The 24,706-nt window shown below is 41.4% G+C and overlaps 1 protein-coding gene across 26 annotated transcripts in view; it reads right to left on the bottom strand.

The window, feature by feature from the left end:
• Positions 1-24,706, bottom strand: part of AFF1 (ALF transcription elongation factor 1) — a 247,133-nt gene that overhangs the window by 94,536 nt on the left and 127,891 nt on the right. For all 26 annotated transcript variants that reach the window (XR_010156322.1, XR_010156321.1, XM_054683810.2 and 23 more), the window contains one exon: positions 153-273. Coding sequence is in view for 23 of the 26 variants with exons in the window: in XM_054683810.2 (XP_054539785.1) it covers positions 153-273 (121 nt within the window). In the remaining 3 variants the exon portion in view is untranslated. The remainder of the gene's footprint in view (positions 1-152; positions 274-24,706) is intronic.

Raw genomic sequence — 24,706 nt, 5'->3', positions numbered from 1 at the left:
TTGTTTTCAAAAATCTCTAGAATAAGTTAGAGTAAGTTATCTTATTTTCACAGCTGTGACCCTTGTTCGAACTCAATTATACTGAATTGTTTCATCATAGGGTTCAATATTGTGATAAATCAGGACTTCAATGTCTAGTGTTCAGTAAATACCTTGTAGGGCTCTCCAAAAAGGGGAATCTTTTCAGGAAATGCCTCTTTCTCTTGGTGGGCTTCCTGGTTGCGTCTTTCCTTCTCTCTAATTCGAAGCAGGTTTCTGTCGTCATTGTACAAACTGTTTCAGATGCCACAAAAGAATGAAAACAATAAAATTTATCAGTCTCCAAGTTTTGTCAGGCATACTTACATGTGAGAAGGGAGGTGAGGACAGGTCTGGGAAGAAGCAGTGATGACGGCTGTGATTTAAAGAAAGCCTAAGTTCCTTAACCCAGCCTTAGGGTGAGGCCTCAGTCACTTGGCTGTGACCCTCCAGCCTGGGGTCCTGGCTCCCAAAACCCAAGCATTCACTCTGGGCCATGGTCTCCATCATGGCTCAGGACTGGTTCCAAACTGAACAGCCTTTTACAGGCAGCAGTGGAACTGAGACAAGATTAATGATATTTTTATTTTCAGCTTGCAAAATATGGGGTAGAGGTGGAAGCTTTTCATCTGCAGGAGTCAGCAGGATGTGAACTTTAGAAAGGCCGTTTTCCTGGATCAGTAGCGTACATTTTGAAAGATTAAAATCAAAAGGCTTATTTCATAATTAAAAGATTACCAGGCACCCAAAACAGCATTTACTTTCTCAGCCTACTCTACTGGGAGTGTCTTGGCATGTAAACCCCACAAAAAATGATTTTTATTTCTCATTTCAAACGTCAAGGATGAGAAAATCCAATTATAGATGTCAGCTCTACCGACGAAGAACGCTTTATAATCTGACTGCCCTACTTAAAACACATAAAAATGTATCCTAAATCATCAGCCCTGGCACTAAAGGGGTTAAACGGCATTCAACGAGAAACAAATCAGAGATGGAGACCAAAAGTAGTGCAGTTTTAGCCAACACATAAACCAAAAGTGGACCTGCCTCATTGTCAGCACCAAGGGTCACTTCCCAGCCCTCACATGCAATGTATGATTAAAAAGTGAAATAAGAACTATAAAATGACTTCTGTCTTCATAGACTTGCTCCTAGGGAATCTACTGAATGTTTTCTCCCAATGCCATTTGAACAAACAGGAAAATATTTGATTGTCTAGTTAAGGCTGTCGGTCGGTACCTTCGGAAATTCTAGCCCTGATGTCAGACGCCCTTCCCCACCCCCTTTCCTGGCCTCTTTGCCCTCTTCTGACTTCTCTTATTTCCTTTGACAAAAGCCTACTGGTCTCCCTGCCTCCCCCACATCTTATCCCTTTAATTCAGCCTTCTCATGAAAAGAAACCTGATTTAAGGCCCTGGTTCTCATGTCACGATCCATATTTTAAAATAAAAGCATTTGATGGCTCTTTACTACTGCAGAATAAACTCTAAATTCTTGCTTTGGCATTAAAATTCCCCCATAATCTGACGCAGATCTACTCTCTAGAAATTATCTACTGTCTCCTTGCAGGCCTGCCACATGCATTCTACTTGACAGTCAGTCAGTCACGTCCATCCCCTGAGCATACCCTGTAAGGCAGCCTCTTGCTCTAATTTCCACCAGGCTCTCTTTACTGAAAGATAACCAATTCTTCCAGAGCCAGCTTCCCTAGGAAGTATGACTCTCTTACAAACTACCTCTACATTCCAGTCACACCTGACTACTCCCCATTCCTCAGTGATATCCTAGACTTTGATGCTTTCATTCCAGCCACAGATTTCCACTGCTTCTCTCTCCACCACACACCCCCATCCTTAATTTTCAGCTTCTGGCAAATCTCTGGAATGATTCAAATGTCACTCACTCTAAAGGCTTCCTCAAATCCACCAAGTATGTGCTTACCTAACACATCAATTAGTTCTCTCTCCTCCTCCCTTCTCCCCTAGCATGTGAACTCCATCAGAAACGAACCTCGCAAATTTAGCACCTCTCTTGGTGCTAAAGCATGGTACTCTGCATAGAAGCTAATCATTAAATACTTTTAGATTAAAAAACAGCCACTACAGTTACATATTTTTACAAACTTACAACTATTTAAAAAAGATTTAACTCTGGAAGACACATGCAAAAATTATTTTTAAAAATCATCTAAAAAGTAATCTAGTATTTCTATAGCCTTTTAATCTATGGGAGTAGGATGCATGGAGAGAAATTAGCTGCCTGACTGAATTCACTACAATGTGGTAAATAATTATCTCCTTAGGCCAGGCGCAGTGGCTCACACCTGTAATCCCAGCACTTTGGGAGGCCAAGGCAGGTGGATCACGAGGTCAAGAGATCGAGACCATCCTGGCCAACATGGTGAAACCCTATCTCTACTAAAAATACAAAAATTAGCTGGGTGTGGTTGCAGGCGCCTGTAGTGCCAGCTACTCTGGGGGCTGAGGCAGGAGAATTGCTTGAACCCAGGAGGCGGAGGCTGCAGTGAGCTGAGATCGCACCACTGTACTCCAGCCGGGGCAACAGCGCGAGACTCCGTCTCAAAAAAAAAAAAGAAAGAAAGAAAGAAAAAATTATCTTCTTAGACCTGTGTGTATCAAAAACTTTTCCTAGATGATGGATATTGCAATATCAGATTTTAAAAGAACTCTTAAAACCACAAAGTTAATAATTTATGCCAGTCAAAATATTGAAAAGAAGAAGCTGCTGAACCAGAAACTGGTCGTGGAATCTTCTGTAATGAAGTCTGAGTCTCACCTGTTTCAGAAAGTTAAACTTACTTCCGGTTGGCAGTAGCACACTGGACTTGATGACACTCAATTCCTTCAATTATTTTATCATTTTGGTAATTCCTCTTGTTGGTTCAAAAGATCATATGCCATTAGCATATAACCATAGAAGCCAAGTAAGCAGGCTGATTAGGAAATCACTTTTTCCTTCAAACTTGTTTTATAGTCACTTTGAGCCAGTTTTTGCAGGGAGGAGCTAAGCAGGCAACCATCCTCTGAGCATCTAAGCTTCTATTCTCCCAAACTATCCAGTGCATGCACCTTGCAGCAGTCAAGACAGGCCTATGGGTGAGTGGGTGGGGAAAGCTTACCATGGGCATGTGCTTGTCTGCTTGGCTATTCTCACCACTAAGGGAGTTCTCCCCTCTCTGATATGCCACTTACAACAGCAGAGCCCCTATAGCCAGTCAGTGTTCACAGCCTTAGGCTCCGCTTCACAGGGCAGAGCTCCGCCCCTTCTAAATAAATGCTACCTTTGTCTCAGAGAAGGGAACTCCAAATGGCAATTCTCAGTCCAGGATCCAAAAGGGAGGGTGTGAACAGTTACACCTCAACTAACAGGCTGCTCAGAGTCCTCAATTTTCTCATCAATTCCACACACTCAATTTTCCTTTAACGAAGTTACATTACTAAAATATTTTTAAATCAATCAACTCAGCCTTGTATTAGCCTTATTTCAGCATCAGTTGGGTTTCTCCCATACTTCCAGATTTTCATTCCAAAATATTGAAAATTGCCACAGAAATAACCAGAAGAACACAATTAAGCCATTCTTTCACAGAATTCCTAACACTGGTTTATTACTATGTGATTCTAAAATCAAGAAGTCTCCCACAGGGAGGAAATCCTATTAAATTAAGGATTCTAGTTAATTAAGGTTTTACTTCATTAGTGTCAAAAAAATTTTTTTAAACCCACGTTAAGATTTTATCGGCAGACATGTAATTCTACACCTATTTTGAGACAAATTTTCTTTTTATGATTCACCATCACCCTTCAACTAAAAGCCCTATAAGTAGTGAGGTGAAAAAAGACATCATGGATATCACTGGTAGGATGAGTTTTATGAGGTCCAGGCTTTGTGAAAGACACTTGCTCTCCCCACACTGTCCAACAACTCCCTCTTGGGTGGAACTCACAAAAGCTCCTGGGCAGGGCAGAGGAAGACTGAAGAGGCAGGAAGTTCAGAGAGTAGAGGTAGGCTTTGAGCCCCTGCTCTGGGTTGCCTCCTTTCTCCTTGCAACTAAATTGTTTTGCCAGTCACATTAAATAGCTTTCTGGTTTCTTGTTGCAAATTTGCAATGGCTTAGGGAATGATCTGTTAAAAGCTCCCAGGCAAATCTTTTGTGAATATTTTCTTTTTCTTGGTTCCATTTTGAGATAAAGGAATATGAAATTTTAAAAATAAACCCACTATTCATACCATGAGTAAACCTTTGTTGAGCCTATACACATCACTGTTTAAACCAAGGTGTAAGCAAGGAAGGGGCAGATGGGAAAATTTTTTAATGAGGGAATTTTAGGAGGCGGCAAATGCCCTACATGATTCACAAACTCTGTAGCAACTTTTTTTTTTTTTTCCAGATGGAGTCTCGCTCTGTCGCCCAGGCTGGAGTGCAGTGATCTCAGCTCACTGCAACCTCTGCCTCCTGGGTTCAAGTGATTCTCCTGTCTCAGCCTCCCGAGTAGATAGCATTAGATGCACCCGACACCACGCCTGGCTAATTTTTGTATTTTTAGTAGAGACAGGGTTTCACCAAGTTGGCCACACAGGTCTCAAACTCCTGACCTCAAGTGATCCACCCACCTCAGTCTCCTAAAGTGTTGAGATTACAGGCATGAGCCACCACGCCCAGCTGTCAATAATCACCTTTCAATAACTGTAAGTTAACTGTCACTTTAATAAAGGTGTTTTTTTTTTTTTTTCCAGTCCTGTGTTAAGGAAAAATGTATCCCAACATCAGCCTGGCCATTCTTTCCCACTGTTCCGAATAGAATATAGTGAGTTACAAGTTCTCCTTAGCTGATTTTAGATGGTACTTTGCATTAGCTAAGAGGTTCTCAAACCTGAGTCAGTCAGCTGGAGGGTTTGTCAAAACACAGATCACAGAGACCTACAGAGTTTCTAAGGCAGTAGGCCTGACATGGGCCCCAAGGCTTGTATGTTGAACAAGTTTCCAAGGGATCTCCAGGGGTAAAAGACAGCACATCCTTTTTGGGGCTCACCAAAATACAAAAGCAATGATAACAGCAGCAGCAGCCTGGCCAAGGAATGACATCACTTAACATGTTAGTCAACACTGATTTTGGCACTATCACATCAGTTTTCTATTTAATTTTCACAACAACCCTGTGAGAGTGGGATTATTAACCCCATTTTCCAACTGAACGAAAGCTAGCTCAGAGATTGACTTGCGGCCAGGTGGGGTGGCTCACGCCTGTAATCTCAGCAATTTGGGAGGCCAAGGTGGGCGGATCACTTGAGGTCAGGAGTTCGAGACCAGCTTGGCCAACGTGGTGAAACCCTGTGGCTACTAAAAATACAAAATATTAGCTGGGCGTGGTGGCGCACACCTGTAATCCCAGCTACTCAGGAGGCTGAGGCAGGAGAATCACTTGAACCCGGGAGGTAGAGGTTGCACTGAGCCGAGATCGTGCCACTGCACTCCAGCCTAGGTAACAAAGCAAGACTCCATCTCAAAAAAAAAAAAAAAAAAAAAAAAAAAAGCAGGGCATGGTGGCTCACGCCTGTAATCCCAGCACTTTGGGGGGCTGAGGAGGGTGGATCACCTGAGGTTGGGAGTTTGAGACCAGCCTGGCCAACATAGTGAAACCCTATGTCTCTACTAAAAATCCAAAAAATTAGCTGGGTGTGGTGGCAGGCGCCTGTAATCCCAGCTACTACGGAGGCTGAGGCAGGAGAACTGTTTGAACCTGGAAGGCAGAGGTTGTTGCTGTGAGCCGAGATTGCGCCACTGTACTCCAGCCTGGGCAACAAGTGTGAAAGTCTGTCTCAATTAAAAAAAAAAAAAAAAAAAAGGTGAGGGGATTGACTTGCTCACAAATGGTAGACCTGAACATTCACCAATGCCTGGCAAGAAAGCTTATACTCTCAGCCACAGTTCTGCTAGCAAAGCTGTCAGGCTGCGTTAAATAGAGCAGTGAAGACAAAGAAGGTGTGCTAAAGTGTGCTAACTTATAACCACTCATATTTCCTTAGTCTCAAAAAGGTACACATCAACAATTTAGTATTATCTCCACCAGCAGGGTCATCTCAGAGCCACAAAATTGATGTTTGGTTAAACTGATCCACACAGGCCTGTCCTTGAGGAAAGACCTAACAGAGGACCCCTTTGAGAGAAGGATGGCCAATGGCATGAAGCTGCTCTTTCAGTTATAAAAACTGTGGGCCGGTCACAGTGGCTCACATCTGTAATCCCAGCACTTTGGGAGGCCGAGGTGGGAGGATCACCTGAGGTCGTCAGGGGTTTGAGACCAGCCTGGCCCACATGGCGAAACCCTGTCTCTACTAAAAATACAAAAATTAGCCGGGCGTAGTGACACATGCTTGTAATCCCAGCTACTTGGGAGGCTGAGGCAGGAGAATTGCTAGATCTTGGCTGCAGTGAGCCGAGATCGCGCCACTGCACTTCAACCTGGGCTACAGAGCGAGACCCCGTCTCAAAAATAAATATAATAAATAAATATAAAAACTGTGTTACAATTCTTGTTTCAGAGCCTCTGATGTGCCCCTGGGAAGGAGGATGCAAAGTCTGACCACTCCACAGACACCATGAGTTCTACTGGAAGTCTGCAAAAATCTATTTAAATAGGGAAATAATTCTCCTTTCAGTAGCCAAGTTCTTGCCTTCAGATCATATACTACTGTCCACCATCTTTGAGGTTCAACCTGATGTATCAAAAGATCTCTACAGAATTCATCAAGCCACCTCCTCCACATTTGTATTTTAGTTAAGTGAACTAGAAATGGGGAGAACCACAGGCTTCAGTGTCCAGTGCCTGGTAAGATCAGTCACATGTGAAAACTCACCTGCAGAACATAAACACTCAAGCCATGAAAGGGGGACTGTGCCACAGATGTTTCACTGACCGAATCCACTAACTCAGCACAAGAGCTTGAATGAAGCTTTGGAAAGCTAAAACGTGCCAGAATGCTCTCACTTTCAGAAAGGTGGTGAAAATCCTGAGGAATTCAGAGCTGCCTGTTCAGCCCCTCAATACAGTCATTTAGTCAACCCCATGCTGGGGCCTGTCAGGGCACATTTACTCTGACTTTTCAAATGCTTCTTGGGGGTAGGGATGGATGTGTTTAAAATATTGTGGTAAAATGTAAGAAATCACAACTCTGTAAGGATTAGTGAGAGTGATTCCTTTTTCTCTTTCCTTCACACTAAAAAAGGAAATAGCATATGTGGATGAGGAAAAGATAGTAACAGAAAGGCCCAAGTTGGGCATGAGACGTGGGGCAGTGTGTTGGCTCTGGTATCATCTGGCTGTAAGCACCTTCTCCCAGGCTGGAGCCCATGGGCCCTGCTGCTAAACTAGGTTAGTCATGCGGGACTGCTGAATGCCATTCGGTGCTTCCATGGCAACTCACGGCCCACAGGGCTGGCTGTGCACAGCTGACTACCCATTTATCACCCTTGACTGGTCACTTCACATAGGCCTTCCTCTGATAGATGTCACCAACTCTCTAGAATTCGAGTTTAAATTTTTAACTCTCTCTTGGATGACAGAGTGTGATTTCTCCTATATATTTATCTTCATAAGGATGGAGACATCTGGCAGGAAGGGAAGGGAAAATCCTAAACTCAACAGTGTACATTAACTCTGGAAAGGATTAAGTCTTATTACTGTTTAGAAGCACTATGCCATTCTGATTTGAATATACAAAGGATAGAGCAACAAATAAACACAAAAGTTCGGCAATCCCAGCTTAGAGGATGGTGAGATAGAGATCTGTCACAAACAGGGAGGCAAAAAGACAGGATGCTAGGGTTCTTCCACACCATGTAAGTGACTTTTTTATTTTAAAAGCCACATCTCAACTTTCTAAGTCCATCTTTTGGCCTTTTGTTTCCACATTCCCCTATTCCTACCATCTAACATGCGGGAAACATTTTTCACACACTGGCTTTATGAAAAAGCATCAACATACCTCCAAGCACAATACTAGTTTGACTTCCAAATACAATTTAAACATGAGAAATCAAAGTGGCTCCATGTCTGAAGGCAGGATAAAATGTTGCTTCAAAGAAGGGAGATTTTTTTCGTCTCTCCATCCATGTGAAAGAATTTGTAAGAGACTTTCTCATAATAAAAATCACTCAGCTAAATCGTCCCAGGGTTTTCACTCCCAATAACTAACATGAATAATATTCTTAAAATTTGTAAAGAAAGTAATCAGAGACTTAATCCTAAAACAAAGTCTTACAATCTGATTTCATATTAAAAATATCAGCCAAGTACAATGACAAAATAGCACGATGTCAGTTGTTTTCCTGGAAGAGCCCCCAGGGGATTATCTCAATGCATTAGCACTCTCTGCTACTCACTCCTGTTTGCCACAGAAGGCTCAGTCTTATTATAATTTATTATACTATTTATTTTTAAAGTTTTATGTGACCCCATTTTGCAAAATTAAATCAACCTTGAAAACACTGCCCACATAACTTCTTGCCATTCTCTGGGAGGGTGATACATGACAGTGAAATTTACATTCTTGGTACCCATCATAAACACTCTCCAGGACTCAGAGCCAGTAAGATATTTTGCATATCTTAAATGCATCCTGCAAGTTTTAAATTGAGAACGACTCTACACTTGGGCAAACGTGACTAAAAAGTCACATCAATTCTAAGGAGAGACATGTTAATTTACCTTTCAAAATGAACTTGCCAGGTACTTCTGTATGCCTATTAATATGTAGCAAAGGTCTGAAAGGATACATTTCACAAAAACCTACCAAGCAGGGCCGAGAGCAGTGGTTCATGCCTGTAATCTCAGCACTTTGGGAGGCCGAGGCGGGCAGATCACTTGAGGTCAGGAGTTCAAGACTAGCCTGGCGAACATGGTGAAACCCCATCTCCACTAAAAATACATAACATTGGCCGGGTGTGGTGGTGGGTGCCTGTAATCCCAGCTACTCAGAAGGCTGACTCAGGAGAACTGCTTGAACCCAGGAGGTGGAGGTTGCAGTGAGCTGAGAACGCGCCACTGCACTCCAGCCTGGGTGACAGAGCAAGACTCCATCTCAAAACAAAAACAACCTACCACCAAGCAGCATGGGATTAGGGTGCAGAATGTTAAGTGGTGATGTGGTTTGGGGAGCATTTTGTTAACGTTGTTTTTAAATTCTTTTCACAATGAGAAAGCATCTATTATTTGTATAAAAGTTCTGATTAAAAACTAAAAGAGCCTCATATACTATAGCAACATCAGATTGGGGATAAAGAAATACTGGAGTGTTAATCATTAGAAGCTCTGAAAACTGATTTTGGGTTCTGAACTCAGTCTTAGACTGTTAGCAAGTAATTTTAGATCCATCTGCGTAAAGCAGAATCTCAAATTAGCTGGGCATGGTGGCACACTCCTGTTAGTCCCAACTACTTGGGAAGCTGAGATGGGAGGATCACTTGAGCCTGAGAGGCAGAGGTTGCAGCGAGCCCAGGTCACACCCTGCACTCCAGCCTCAGCGATGGAGCAAGAAGCCGTCTCAAAAAAAAAAGGGCGGGGGGGGGGGGGGAAAGCAGATACTTGCTGCCATATTAGAGAATATGTTCTAACATTCAAACACCAGTAGCTGATGTTTCTTAACTGGGGTAGTTAATATAACCCATTTTGTTTCTCTTAATACATCTCATAAGTCTATTTTGAGAGGTACTTTTTACCTTACAGATAGAAAAACACAAGAACTTGTCTTCCTCATCAATTGGTTTTTAAGGGAAAGTAAGGAAAACTGTGTGGTTGGACATACATAGCTCCAACAGAAAAGTAGGATGACGGGGGGAGAGGAGACAGAGGAGCTAATGTATTCCCATGTGCAGCACACCAAGCCTCTCATCTTCCAAACATATTTTAAAAATAAAAAACTAGTACTGAGTGAGCAAGGCCAGCACGTATATAGAACAATTACACAAACCACACCAGTGAAAAAAAATCACTTCTCACCTCAAAAATCTGGCAATCTACAGCCAGGGGTTAATAAAACATGTCTTTATGTTATATGCAATGTCAGCATATTGATGTTACTGACAAATTTCAGAAAATTCAGTCCCTGAGACTGATGTCAAGTGCTTACCAGCAGTCAAGCAAGGGGATATACAGAAATTACCCTTCACAATGGCAACAGAGATAAACCAATTTTTTTAACCTGAGATAAAGTCTGTCACCTGACTAGTTATTTATGTCTCCCCTTTAGTTGTAAAGGCCCCTGGTGAGCACAGCTGCACAGTGCCTCATTGGCACTGCTCATTTGGCACCAATCAGAAATGTGGATAGGTGTTGGCTCTTCTCCTGCTCTTCTGGTCTGTACTAGGATCAACCAGAGTGCTGGCCTCATTACCAGGCCACTCATGTCACACTATCAACTGACCCTGAAGGACCACATCTCATACCTGCAAAATAATGAGGCTGGTGAAAGTCTCTCATGACAGCCACGAAAATTAAAAATCCTACAGTTACAAACTAAGAATGTAGACAAGAAAGCTTAAAGTCTTTTTCTTAATGCTTTCTTCAATTCATTCCCCAACTTTTAAAAAATGTTTTGGGTATTAAATCTATGAAGCATCCAACATTCAAATAAAATGGACTTCACTTCTCACTTGGAATGTGGCTCCGAGAGGCTCCTCTTTCTGGGTTGTCCATCTCCACAAAGCTGCGTCACTGATTTTTCTAAAAATCATAAATCTGATCTTGTTATTCACCTACCTAAAACCTTTCTGGGAGCCCTGGTGCCTACAGGACTAAAGCTCCTGAGTATTTTTTTTTTTTCCTTGGGACGGAGTCTTGCTCTGTCGCCGAGGCTGGAGTGCAGTGGCGCGATCTCCGCTCACTGCAAGCTCCGCCTCCCGGGTTCACATCATTCTCCTGCCTCAGCCTCCTGAGTAGCTGGGACTACAGGCGCCCGCCACCACACCCAGCTAATTTTTTTTTATTTTTAGTAGAGATGGGGTTTCACCATGTTAGCCAGGATGGTCTCGATCTCCTGACCTCGTGATCTGCCCTCCTCGGCCTCCCAAAGTGCTGGGATTACAGATGTGAGCCACCGTGCCAGGCCTCCTGGGTGAGTATTTCAAGCAGTACTTCTGCCAGCCTCAGCCCTCCCAGGTAAGAGCACCCTTCCTGCGTTCTGCCTCACTTTCTACCCTTCAAGCACAAGGAGCAGGGAGGCTCTGGGAAGCACAGATCTTCTCCCTGCCTGGTCTCTAACTGTTGCCTTTCAAAAGTCTTCCTCAGTATCCCTGCCTCCATTTCTGGGATACCTAGGCTGTCTACGTTTTTATTTACCCAAACTAGATAGACTTTATATATGTGTGCCTACAGATTTTCCTTATTAGACTGTGAGCTTCTCCTTAAGGGCACAGACTATTCCAAGGGTTCCTTACCCAGCACAGTGCTTAATAAATGCGATGCTTAATACATATCTTTGACTGAAATAATTATATTCAAGCATTACTCAATTTCCAACGATTCAGAATTCTGCTGAATTCTGCCAGTCTATTTATTATCTAATGACAAAATGTGACTCATTGTCTGATACCTAAGACTGATTTTACCAAATTCTTTTACCCATCAAATGAATCAAACCTAGAAGGCAGGCTGACAACACCCTTTCTTAGATGGACCAAGAGAGTTGCCTCAGCTAACACCACGTGTTAATCAGTTAATGTTACATGTTTTATTCTTCAGTTTACCATACTTATTAATTAGTCATAAAACCCCAAGTGCTCTACAGTAAAAGAAAAGGTACTATGTTTGGGTAACACTTAGAGAAAATACACATTGAGTTTTAAATCAACAGATTCAGAATAATTTTAGAAAGCTACCTCTAGGATGAAAACTTGGACAATAAACAAATCTCTCCATGCTGCTATAAATACATCATGGGGAACAACACAAGAAAATACAGGATCCAGAGAGAGAATTTTAAATGCAAGGCAAATTAAGTGGTCCTTCCACTGCTGAAAGCCCTCCACAGGTTTGCTATAGCATTCAAAATTAAAATCCAGAAGCCTGGCCAACAAGGCCCCATTCCCAGCACACTTCCGAGATCTAGCATCCTTCCTCCCCCTATCCTCCCTGGAATACTAGCCAGACTGGCTGCCTTTTCATGCCTGGAGCAGGTCAAGCTGTGCATTGCTAATCCCCGTTTGCATGCTCTGTGCCTAAAGCTGAGGAAGACTCGCTCTCTCTCCACTAATATCTCAGGTTATAACTATCGTCTCCTCAGCCAGTCCCCACCACCAGAGGTGCTCTCCAGCACTTCACCTTTCAATCACCATCTAAAATGATCCTGCCTACTCACTCATCTGTTCCGTCATCATCTGACTCCCGGCACCCATCCCAAGGAAGAATGCACGTGGCTGCAGGTCAGTCACCCCTTCCCTCTTGATCCTATTTACCCAGCACTAACCCATCAGGTCATATGAATATTGGTTGAGTGAGATTTTGCACATCTAACTCTACATACAGATCCAGAGACTCAATAGTTGTTTTAAATACATTTTGAAGTTAACCATTTAATAATAACATTTAAAAAAAACCAGGCAGTTATGAAGAACATTCTCTAAACTGATTAAAACATCAAATTTTCAAGTCCCACACAGAAAACAAGAAAAACAAATTATTCCCAAATTCATCTTGCCTCAAGAAGAAACTGCTGAAACGTCCCCAAGGTGATTTTAAAAGGCGCCTCTTCTCTCAAATTATTCAGGAGCAAATTTGGTTTTAAGAAACAACTAACTTCTACAGCCCATAACAGATCAAATGTACTAAGTGAATATACTGTTACTTAATTTAAGCACCAGATAATCCCAAACATACACCAAACTGAATGAGGTACATTCTATAGAACAGCTTGGAACACAGGACAGGATTTACCATTCCAAAAGGAAGAGTCCCTCCCAGTCACTGAACTTCTAACGCACACATTCCAGAGAACCAATTGCACCACATACAATAAGAAAAACCTTTGAAACTGGGCCAATGTACCAAGCACAGCTTCAGCCAGAACAAATGCTCAGCATTTAGACTTGCTAACCAGCAGCAAAAAGCAACAGGAAAAGGCTTACACTTGGAAAATGAAAGGAAAAGCAATGTCTGTGTATTGATAAGAACAGTGGGGAACAACAGGATATTAAGGAAACTGGCAAGATGCAATTTATTTCTCTAAAGAATAAAATATTAAGAAACATTTATTCTTGTTTTGTTTTTTGAGACAGGGTCTCACTATCACCCAGTGCAGTGGCACAATCATGGCTCGCTGCAGCCTCCAACTTCTGGGCTCAAGGGATCTTCCCACCTCAGCCTCCTGAGTAGCTGGGACTATAGGCATGCACCATCATGCCCAGCTAATTTTTAAGTATTTCTGTAGAGACGGGGTCTTGCTTTGTTGCCTAGGTCGGTCTCAAACTCCTGGCCTCAAGCAATCCTCTTGCCTTGGCCTCCTAAAATGCTGGAACTACAGGTGTGAGCCCCTGCACACAGCTTGAAACATTTATTGTTGAACTGAGTACACAGGAACCCATCAACACATTTTTCAATTACTGAATAAACCAAAAAAAAATTGTAGGGCTCCTCCACGCTCCACTTCAAGCTCATTCTATCATGGGAGAGTATATCCAAAATTAAATGTCAAGGATCCTCCAACCCCCCAATCAACAACTGCTACAAGGAGAAACCACTGTCAATTACATTTTAAACCTAGTTTAAACAGGCTGCTGTGGACACATTCATAAAAAGAGACAAAATTCCTACAACTGAGAAGTTTTTTCCAGGCTCCTAGCAAACAACACATGGACTACAAAGCAGATACCTAACCTTATTTGCATATTACACAAAGCAGACAGCAACAACAAAAAAAGGAGGAATAAGTTGTCCATATAAATGCTTTTAAAGAACCATCAGCGCTTCTCTTTATATCTTGATCTTGGTTATCTTTCCCTTTGGTTATTTAATTACACACGCCACACTCGTTTCTACAGAAAGAAAGCTTAATGTCATAAAAACTAGAGGCAGTTTCATTTTGTTCTATTTCATTCCACAGACATTTCAAGTAGGAAGAACAGGGAGATTATTATAGGAGAAGAAAGCTGGAAACATCTATTGGTATTTTATATGGTAACAAGCAACAATTACATGTTTCTAAATATTCTCATTTTCATCATAACCCCAGCTCACCTCCTACTACCCGCTATAATTGGCATCTCCTTAAAGCTAAACAGTAAGTCATTGTTTTTCTGGAGAAGTCTCCCTTCATTTGACCTCTGCTAAGCCGTGTTGTGAGCCTTACAAAGCTTGTCAGGATTCTTTGGGCTGGATTTTGGCTCAGCTATCAACATTTATATGCAGAATATATCATCTTTTCACCATCACTACCAATAGGCAGTTCACTTGCATAAAACAAAGGGTATTTATCAATCTTAAAGCATCCCTCTAACCTTCACCCAACGCTAAAAAAGTAGAATCTGAGAGTTCAAGTAATTAAGAAAGACATACACTTGAGAATTTTTAGAGTCCTTAATAATGTTAAGTTCTTGATAAGGCTGTAAAGTTTCCATTTCTACTCTCTGAAAAGCAGACACTAATATATCCACTGCAAGTAAACAATAAGGAAACATTCAACATTACCACCAGATACACTGTGACAATTTATATTTTATAAGACCTGTTTATAAAATAATTTCTTCAAAACAGAATTGTATTTTGAATATTATTTATGTCAAAGTTGAGAACAGGAATGCATTTATCTATGGCTTTCTGTACTTCAAGGTCGTAAGCCTCACAGAATGAGAACAGAAAAGCCCCTGATTTCCAGTAAACATTGACTTCCTCTTATGTGCTAGACCTAGGGATAAAAAGGTGAGGGATTCCACAATTTAGCGAGATACACAAATGAAGGAGGAGGAACAAAAGAAAAAAAAAAACCAAATGCTAAGAGTGATAGTAGAGGTTGATTACAAGTGCTAAAGGACTAAGGAGAAAAACAGGAACTCTAAATGGAGGAGCCTGGGGTGATTTAATTAATTAAGAACAGGGACATCTGAGCTGAATCTTGAATGATGAGCAGAAGTTTCCAAGAGAGAAAGAGGCCTCCACCCCAAGACAGCACTTAAGTTTGTAGGGGAGTGATCATTCACCATAGGGTGTTTGCATCCGTCTTACTCCACTCAGATTTCTCACAGGATGGGTCCGAAAGGATGCCTGATAATCTGTGGGGACGATAACGTCTTGCAGCCACCCACTCCACTGGTCTGGAGTGACTCAATTATCTTTCAGAGCCTGCAATACCCTCCTACCCCCATCCCAGACAACGGCCTGTGGGCTTTCCTCAGCCTGAAACAACGATCTCAAATTACTGTGCACGTGGAAAACTGTCAGTTTTCGGGAAATGAACCGAGTGTGGATGTGGGAGTTTAGAATGCAAATGCACTCAACTGGGGCCTCAGATGATCACACAAACAAAACCGATCACCATTCCCAGACCCCTTTTGCTCCTCATTGCCCAAAAGAGGCTTAATCTTGGGAATGCGAGTCACTCAGCACTGGGTCTGCACAGAGCACCAGGACGCTGGTTACACAGAGCTTTGCTGTGAAAAGTCTGGCCTAACCTCCGAATTCAAATGATTTTACACTGTTTTCAAGACTTCCACATATCATTCTGTTTGCTGAGCCAACATTAACAATGTGAAATGGAACGGGGAAAAAAAAAAAAAAAGCTCAGTGTAAGTTTTAAACGAATATTTAGTTGCATACTCCCACCCCCAAACTGTTCCCTTATTTCCTGACATGCTTAGACCAGTGTTTCAGATTTGTAAGTAAAATTAAAGAAGGGTAAGACTGCCAGGGGCAAAGGGGGGAGAATTTTTTTAACCATTCATATTTAACACTGGCCAATCTTTAAATTTCAACTTTAAAATGTTCCTTAAAGTTAGCAAGAAATAAAAAGATGGGCTAGTCCAGGGATTGGCAAACTATGGCTCATGGGCCAAATCTGGACCAGCTACCTATTTTTGTAAATAAAGATTCACTGGAACACAGTGATCCTCATCTGCTTACACATTGTTTATGGATGCTTTGGTCCCACCACAGCAGAGCTAAGTAAGTGCAACATAAACCGCGTGGGCTGCAAAGCCTAAAATATTTACCACCTGGTCCTTCACAGAAAAGGTTTGTTGACCCCTGGACTAGTCCCTAAATTAGTAAGAAACACAAGGGGTGATTTTTTTTTTTAAGTTCATTTAAAGCCTAAAGGAATAGAGACTGCTTCTGAAATAACTTCTTGTAAAATATACAGTCTTTCAGTGACAGCAATTTCTCCTCATCTGCCTTCTTGACTTCAGGGAAAAGATTAAAATCTCCATTCTTATCTCTAATTATCTCATTTAAATGTCTTTCCCCCTTATTCCAAAAGATTAGCAAAATGTGATGTGTGATGGAAAGTGTGCCAAGCAGGCAGCCTCCATTCACTGTACAATGTCATCCAACATCAGGACTCTTCCCCATCTCCAAAGCTTGACCTTTTCACAATGCCTCCAAGGTGTTGTGAAGTGTGTGTTGATGGAAGTGTGGGAAACCCATGAGGTATGAAACCACTCCAGTCACTGTTCTGGTTGCATCTTAAAGTGAATAACGGACTTAACACTACAATTCTTTATAATTTGAGGATAAAATAAATGGAAATGACGGGATATACGGGACACAGCACAGCAAAAGAAAACACTAGGAGACACTCTGGGAGTAAGAACTCCGAAGGCACAGGGAGTCCATCCAACTTCCCTGTGCTATCTATTCCAGCAGGCGGGTGTGGTTTTTGGAAAATATGAAGAATTAAGCCAGTGGCTGCTATTAAAGGTCAGAACTTAATGTTCCTCAAATGTCCTGATTCTTCAAAAGTCTGGTGGGAGAATGCACTGCTGGATCTGAATATCTTTACGTACATAAAAAGACATCTGTCAGGCTGACAGTGTAAGGAGGAAACAGGTTGACAGTCTTCATAACGTTAAACCTCTGTCTTCAAATGGAGGTAGAGTGAACCTCTTACATATTCTTATCACCTATTCCTTCCCATTTAAAACCTCTATGCCCCACCTGCACTCAGGGAGACCTTGTTTCCCCTTATAACTCTAGCCTAATCACAGATTCCCAACTATTCTCTTACAATAAAGTAGCTCAGAAACAGCCACAATATTTATATCAAAGTTTACCAAATGCTAGAGGATAACAGAATAAAAAGAAACAGGTAACATGCATCCAGGTATCTGACAAATTACAACCTGCCCGATTTCAGTCTGGGGCCCCTGGTTATTTACAGACCCACCATTAATTTACCTGGGAGGACACTCACTCACCCCCCGATTTCTCTCATTGTGGCCAAAAGGAAGCCTTTGAGAGCCCTGGCCATGAAATAAAAGACCCCACCTATGTAGGATGACAGACACCAACTAAGGGCACCTCCTTTGGGGACAATCCGCCTGCCTTCCCACAACTTCAAAAGCATAACACTGGAAGAACATAATCCAATAGTCCTAGCATTTCTCTAATAAATGCACTCCTAGAGTGGCAGGGAATGATTTAGTAATAGTTATATTCTGTCACATGCATTTTACTGTTACCCAAAAATGGGGAGGTCTTAAATGGACATGAGTCTCCACTTTCCTTCAGTGTGAGAAGGGCTGGTTCTAAAAAATTTATCTTTAATTCTCAGCAAGAGACAACCTAGGTGAAGAAAAACATACCTTAATCCAAGAGCTTTGGTCTGAGACCTCAAGAAATTTAAATAATCTCTACAAAATGAGGTATTATCAAGCACATACAACTCATCCAACAGGTTTTAAAAAATTGAAATGACACCCTGAGAGGAAGAAAAATAAAACAGGTTACGTGTTTGTTTACTCATCTTCTAATCATCTTCCCAGATACACACCAAAAAATAACCTTAAGAATAGTTCCAAATCTTACTAGGGGTATGAGTTACACAGATGCATGCACTGTCAAAATGGGCCAGTACACTTAAAATTTGTGCCTTTCACTGCATTTTATACCAAAAGAAAAAAAACGTTAAAAAAAATACTGAACTTTAATGATATACAAGCTATTTACGGGACAGTATACTCTCCCACAACTTATATAAGAAGTATAAAAATACATTAATGGATGGACACAGCAACAAAGAGATGAATATATGGTAATGCAAGTAAAATAAAATGTTAATACAGACTGGGTATCCCTTTATCTGAAATGCTTGGGACCATTAAGTGTTTTGGGTTTCAATTTTTTTCTTTTTTTTTTTTTGGATTTTGGAACACTGGCATTTAGCATTACTAATCTTAAAATCAGAAAAATAAAATGCTCCAATAAGCATTTCCTTAGAGTGTCATGTCATCACTCAAAAAGTTTCAGATTTTGTAGCCAGGCCTGGTGGTGCACGCCTGTAATCCCACCTACTTGAGAGGCTGAGGCAGGAGAATCACTTGAACCCCAGGAGGCAGAGGTTGCAATGGGCCACAGCATTCATCACACCACTGCACTCCAGTCTGGGCGACAGTGAGACTCACCTCAAAAAAAAAAAAAAAAAAAAAAACCCCAACAGCAACAACAACAAAAAGTTTCAGATTTTGGAATGTTTAGGATTTTGGATTAGGACTATTTAATATGTACTTATAATCTGAGAATAAGGCTTTTTACTGTGAAATTCATTAAACTTTTCTGAATGTTTGAAAATGTTCATAATGTTAGAAAAAATAACCACAAGAATAAACTATTAAATTTGGTCAAAACACTGTGGTAGGATCGTTGTGTGCCCCACATTTTTCCAACAGACTCTCTCCTCTCTCCTCTAGGGTATTTACAGGCTTCTGGTTAAATCTCAGATTTTAGCAGAAAGGAGTAATTTGGAAGCACAAATTTATCTATGAAATATTATAGCAAATCTTTGGAAGGAAAGGAACTCAAGAGTGGTCCTAAACTTGTGAGACACATGATTTCATCAGCTGTCAGCAGAACTGAAATAGCAGAAGTGTGCATGTTACATGTGTATCCGTGCATGCACGCCAAGCAAAACTAGAGCACTTACCTAACACCTTCAAATCTTTCTCTGGCTTCTGCTTTTTGCTCTACTGGGAAACTACAAGCAATCTAGTAGAGACACATGCATACATTTGTAGAAGTAAGTTTCAGATTCCCACCTGGGAAGTTTTCAGGGTAATCTCCTTAGCAGCTACTGTGAAGGCTTAATTCACCTTCCCTCATTTCCTCCCCCAGTATTCATTCTTTAAAATATACTTTTCTCTACTTGAGAATTAGGCTGTTTGTGAAGTTTCAGAAAGTTAATCTTCTCTGGTTCTTGTCCTATTTCTTCCTGTACTGATTTAGGGCCTATAAAGAAACCACCGGAATCACATTTCCTTCTTCATATTTCAAAGTGTTTTTCCTGCAAGTGCTTCCCCACAATATTACCAAGCCAGAAAGCCTTGAGCTTTTAGGAAGGATTGAGTCTATGGTTCTATTTCATCTAGTTTGAGTTACATCTGGTATATAAAATACAAGAGAACCAGATTTTAGAAAAGCATTTTACATAAGTAAATCTGTAATACAATAGGTAGTTACCTTATATGTACCAATCTCCCTTCGCCCATTATTTCTCCTCTGAGCTAGTTCTAAATGCTGCTGCAATAAACCTCCTCCTTGCAGACATGCTGAGGAACCATGTCATTCGAAATTCTTTCCTTGCTCTTTTAGAAGTCTGGCCTCAGTTCCCTACTAACGGGCCCTCCTCACCTCCAACTTCCCTACCACTTCCTACTACAGAGCAACTGGATGGCCACTCAAGGTCCCCACACAGAGACTGATGTTTGTCAGTCTCCTGCCACGACTTTGTTGAAACTGAAGGAGGCAGAGAGGAGGCTCAGCAATATGCCACACGATGGAACATTTTGGTTACCATCACAGTAAACGAGTAGAGGGAATGGTCTCGGCAGGGCATGGTGGCTCACACCTGTAATCCCAGCAATTTGGGAGGCCGAGGCAGGAGGATCGCTTGAAGTCAAGGGTTCGAAGACCAGCCTGGCCAACATGGCAAAACCCCGTCTCTACTAAAAGTACAAAAATTAGCAGGGTGTGCATGGCAAATTTTTAATTTTATTTATTTACCTGTTTATTTATTTTGAGACAGAGTTTCACTCTTGTTGCCCAGGCTGGAGTGCAATGGCATGGTCTCAGCTCACTGCAACCTCCACCTCCCGGGTTCAAGCAATTCTCCTGCCTCAGCCTTACAGGCATGCACCACCACGCAAAAAAAAAAAAAAAAAAAAAAGCCTGGTCTCTGGAGTTAGTGAAGGATTCAAACCTAGGCTCTGCCACTTCCTAACTGTGGTTCTTTGGGTAAATCATTTACTCACTAAATGTGGTGGTGAGGGGTAGAGTAAGGCTGTGTAACCCACAGAGCACCCAGGAGTGTCTTGCACATACTGTGTCCTAAGCAAATACAGGTCAAGTAACTGACACCTGGGGCCAGCATGATTTAGGGTCTGATGACAATGTACAGACGCTCTCTGAAACACAAACATCCCCATGCATAGGAACTAGGCGAAACCTGCAGAGCCAGAGTTCTCCACTATTGACACTTGGGGCCAGGTAATTCTTAGGGTGGGGCTGTCCTGTGTATTGCAGGACGTTAGCAGCATCCCTAGCCTCTATCTGAGATGATGGTAGCACACCCCCCTCCCAAGCGTGACAGCCATATCTGTCTCCAGACATTGCCAAATATCCCCGGGATAGGGAAGGGTAAAATCTCCTCCCCTGTGGAGAACCACTCCTGTAGAGAATGAGAAATATTCCCAAAATCACTGTGTTACTTCTCTACTGGGATAGCAGCCACCACAATAATGCAGGACGGAAGGAACTGACAAGGGAAATCTTTGCCAATGGCTACATTTATGACAGGCATGTCTGAGATCCTGTCACTACCAGGTACAGCCAACAGGACAAGCCATACACGCTCTAAGCCTTAGTTTCGTCCTCTCTAAAATAGAGATGAGAATTGTACCAAAAAGTTTTGGGCTGTTGTAATAATTACATTAACTAAGGCAGACATAGTGCTGAGCCCAGTGCCTAGTGTTCAATAACTGTGAGTCATTATTAATGAATATACACAGCTGGAGTCCAAGTGCTGGCAAAGGAGCACAGGCTTTGGTGCCCCTTCCCACATTCTGCCTATGCCTCTCCCATTACATCCCTTTCCTCCCTAAAAAGGGAGATAACTCAATACTAAACACAATAGATGGTCACTAGAGCTGGCAGCCTATGGAACAGGATAAGAGAACCTTGGGAAAAAAGGGGATCCCAAGGATGGCATAAAATGTGGTATCTCACAGCAGAGGTGAAGGGATGCATGCATTTCACACTAAAAATGAAGGGGTGGAAAAATGTTTTATTCTAAACGTCAGTTTTTTCTAAAGAAGCAGGATAGGGATCAGGATCGGGGCCGGGTGCAGTGGCTCATGCCTGTGATCCCAACACTTTGGGAGGCCGAGGAGGGTGGATCACTTGAGGCCAGGAGCTTGAGACCAGCCTGGCCAACATGGTGGAACTCCATCTCTACTAAAAAATAAATTAAAAAATTAGCCAGGCGTGGTGGTGGGCACCTGTAATCCCAGCCTCAGGAGGCTGAGGCAGGAGAATTGCTTGAACCCAGGAGGCAGAGGTTGCAGTGAACAGATAGCGCCACTGCACTCCAGCCTGGGAAGACAGAGCAAGACTCTGACTCAAAAAAAAGCAGGATCCTAAAGGAGGATGAAGGGTAAAAGGGATTTCACATCTTTTATACAAAAAGGTTCCATCCACATACATCCCCTGTCCCAAATATTGCTGGAGTTCCCCAAGTTACAAATACCCTACCATCTCTCTCCAAATTCCCCATGCAGTAACCAAGCTGGAGAAAAGGCACTTACTTCCCAGAGGCTAACGCTGGGAAACACTGGCCTCACATTTCTTCACTCTGAGAGGAATTTTACACATACCATGTTTCCCTACTCTCATCCTCTTTTTTTTGTTTCAGTTATAGCTCAGTTTAGAGATAAACAGACACCCCACCCATATTCCATTTTCTATGCCTTCCTTTGCTCCACCAGTAAATCATGGGTCACTGGTCACATGGATATATGTATGAAGGGCAAGGAGACATTTACATGTAAGTCTGGAGTAGATCTGAAGCTGTGTATCAGCTGTCACTTGCCATGAGCCTCAGTTTATCTGTATAATGGCAGTGATAAGCTCTGCCTTGCAGATTAAATGATACCATTTTGCAAAGTTCCTGGTTCAGAGTTCAGAACATAACAGAATGCTCAATAAATAATTGCTTAATAAAAGACTGCTATTATCATAGATCAAAATTATACATAATCCTCTGTACTTAAAAGTGCCCAGGTTTACCAGTGGAAATGCCCCTGCCCCAAAGAATCCATTTTTTCCAGTCTCCTCCAAGTAATCTTAAAGATCCCTTACACCACTCCTCTTTCTCCATCCACAAAACCCCCTAAAGCTAAAAGCTAACACAAGTATAGAATGAACCCTCTTGTTTAAGCATGGTTTTCATGCTTTATTTCAGTGATTGCACCGTTTGTCATTATTATTCCAAATGTTGGACATTTTGGCACAAGTTAAGAAACATTCTGGCTCTAGCCTAGGGCCTAACCTTCATCACATGATTTTCCTTGCTGCTTCTGCAAAACATTTTCTATGTCCCAAACACATTTTTGGAAGAAAATCAGTAAATTGGAAACTATCTACACTTTTTTTTTTAATTTCCAACACCTATTGAAATAACTACCCACTCTAGCCAGTTCAACCATGAAAATATAGTGAAAATAGTCATTTTTGAATTAAAATAGAAAATTTCTTCTCAAATACATGAATAATTTAAGTGGTTCTGTCCTTCAGTTTAGGCAGTTTTTATAATAAATCAATAAGTATAGAAGTATCTAAATTTTCTATTTCTGATAATTTAAACATAAATTAGGTTAAAATTTACAAAGTTAAAAGGCAGTTACCACAAATCCATTCATTTCCTTGTCAATTTTTAAATGAGACTGACACCAAAAAACAAAAACTAAACAGAATTCTTCCCCAGCTAATTTTAAGATAACATTGAAAAGCACAGTTATAAAATGATTTCAGTCTGCTGGGCACAGTGGCTTACACCTTTAATCCCAGCACTTTGAGAACCCAAAGTGGTAGGATCACCTGAGTTCAAGACCAGCCTGAACAACAAAGCAAGACCCCATCTCTACAAAAAAAAACTAAAAATTAGCTGGGCATGGTGGTGTGTGCCTGTAGTCCCAGCTACTCGGGAGGGTGAGGCAAGAGGATCGCTTGAGTCCAGGAGTCTAATGCTGCAGTAAGCTATGATCACACCACTACACTCCAGTCTGGGCAACAGAGACTCCATCTATATTAAATAAATAAATAAATAATAAAATAAATAAAGATTTTGGCTTGGATGTATGATTCTAATGTTACTTATTGAGGCAATGCTTGGGTTCTTTGCTAACATTCGTGTGTGTGTGTATATATACACACGTGATATGTATATATATGCACACACGTGATATGTATATATATACACACATGTGATATGTATATATACACACACACAGATATATATATACATATATACACACAGATATATATACACACACATATATATACACAGCTATATATATACACACACATATATACACACACATATACACGCACATATATATACACACACAGATATATATATATACACACACAGATATATACACACAGATATATATACACACACATATATACACAGCTATATATATACACACACATATATACACACACATATACACGCACATATATATACACACACAGATATATATATACACACACAGATATATATATATATACACACACACAGATATATATATATACACACACACAGATATATATATATATATATATATCTGTAAGCACGGGAAGAAAACATCGTAGAGGGGTCCTTGATTTATTTGGATTTTGTGGGCTATACTAGTTTTTCTTCAGCTACCACAGTCTTACAAATAAATATGAATGAGTAAAGCTTTCAAGTATGGTGTTCAGTAATACTTTCCATCACCAGCATCATGAACAGACTGGAGCATCTACTAAACCTAAGTGTCAGTGTGTTAATATCTCTGTAACTACCTTGGCTCCTAGCACAATGTATAAAATAACAACTTGCTTTAGTCAGTGTTAACTGGGCTATTTTTGACTTTTAAAAGTGTTTTTAGCACGGCATTTCTTTTTTTTTTTTTTTTTTGAGATGGAGTCTCGCTGTGTCACACCCAGGCCAGAGTGCAGTGGCACGATCTCGGCTCACTGAAACCTCCGCCTCCCGGGTTCAAGACATTCTCCCACCTCAGTCTCCCAAGTAGCTGGGATTACAGGCACCCACCACCACGCCTGGCTAATTTTTTTGTATTTTTAGTAGAGATGGAGTTTCACCATGTCAGCTAGGCTGGTCTCAAACTCCTGACCTCAGGTGATCCACTGGCCTCGGCCTCCCAAAGTGCTGAGATTACAGGTGTGCGCCACTGCATCCGCCCTAGCAT

Source organism: Pan troglodytes, chromosome 3 (genome assembly GCF_028858775.2).
Source record: "Pan troglodytes isolate AG18354 chromosome 3, NHGRI_mPanTro3-v2.0_pri, whole genome shotgun sequence".
In the NCBI taxonomy this organism is placed as follows: Eukaryota; Metazoa; Chordata; class Mammalia; order Primates; family Hominidae; genus Pan; species Pan troglodytes.
This window is presented reverse-complemented; position numbering and strand designations above follow the sequence as displayed.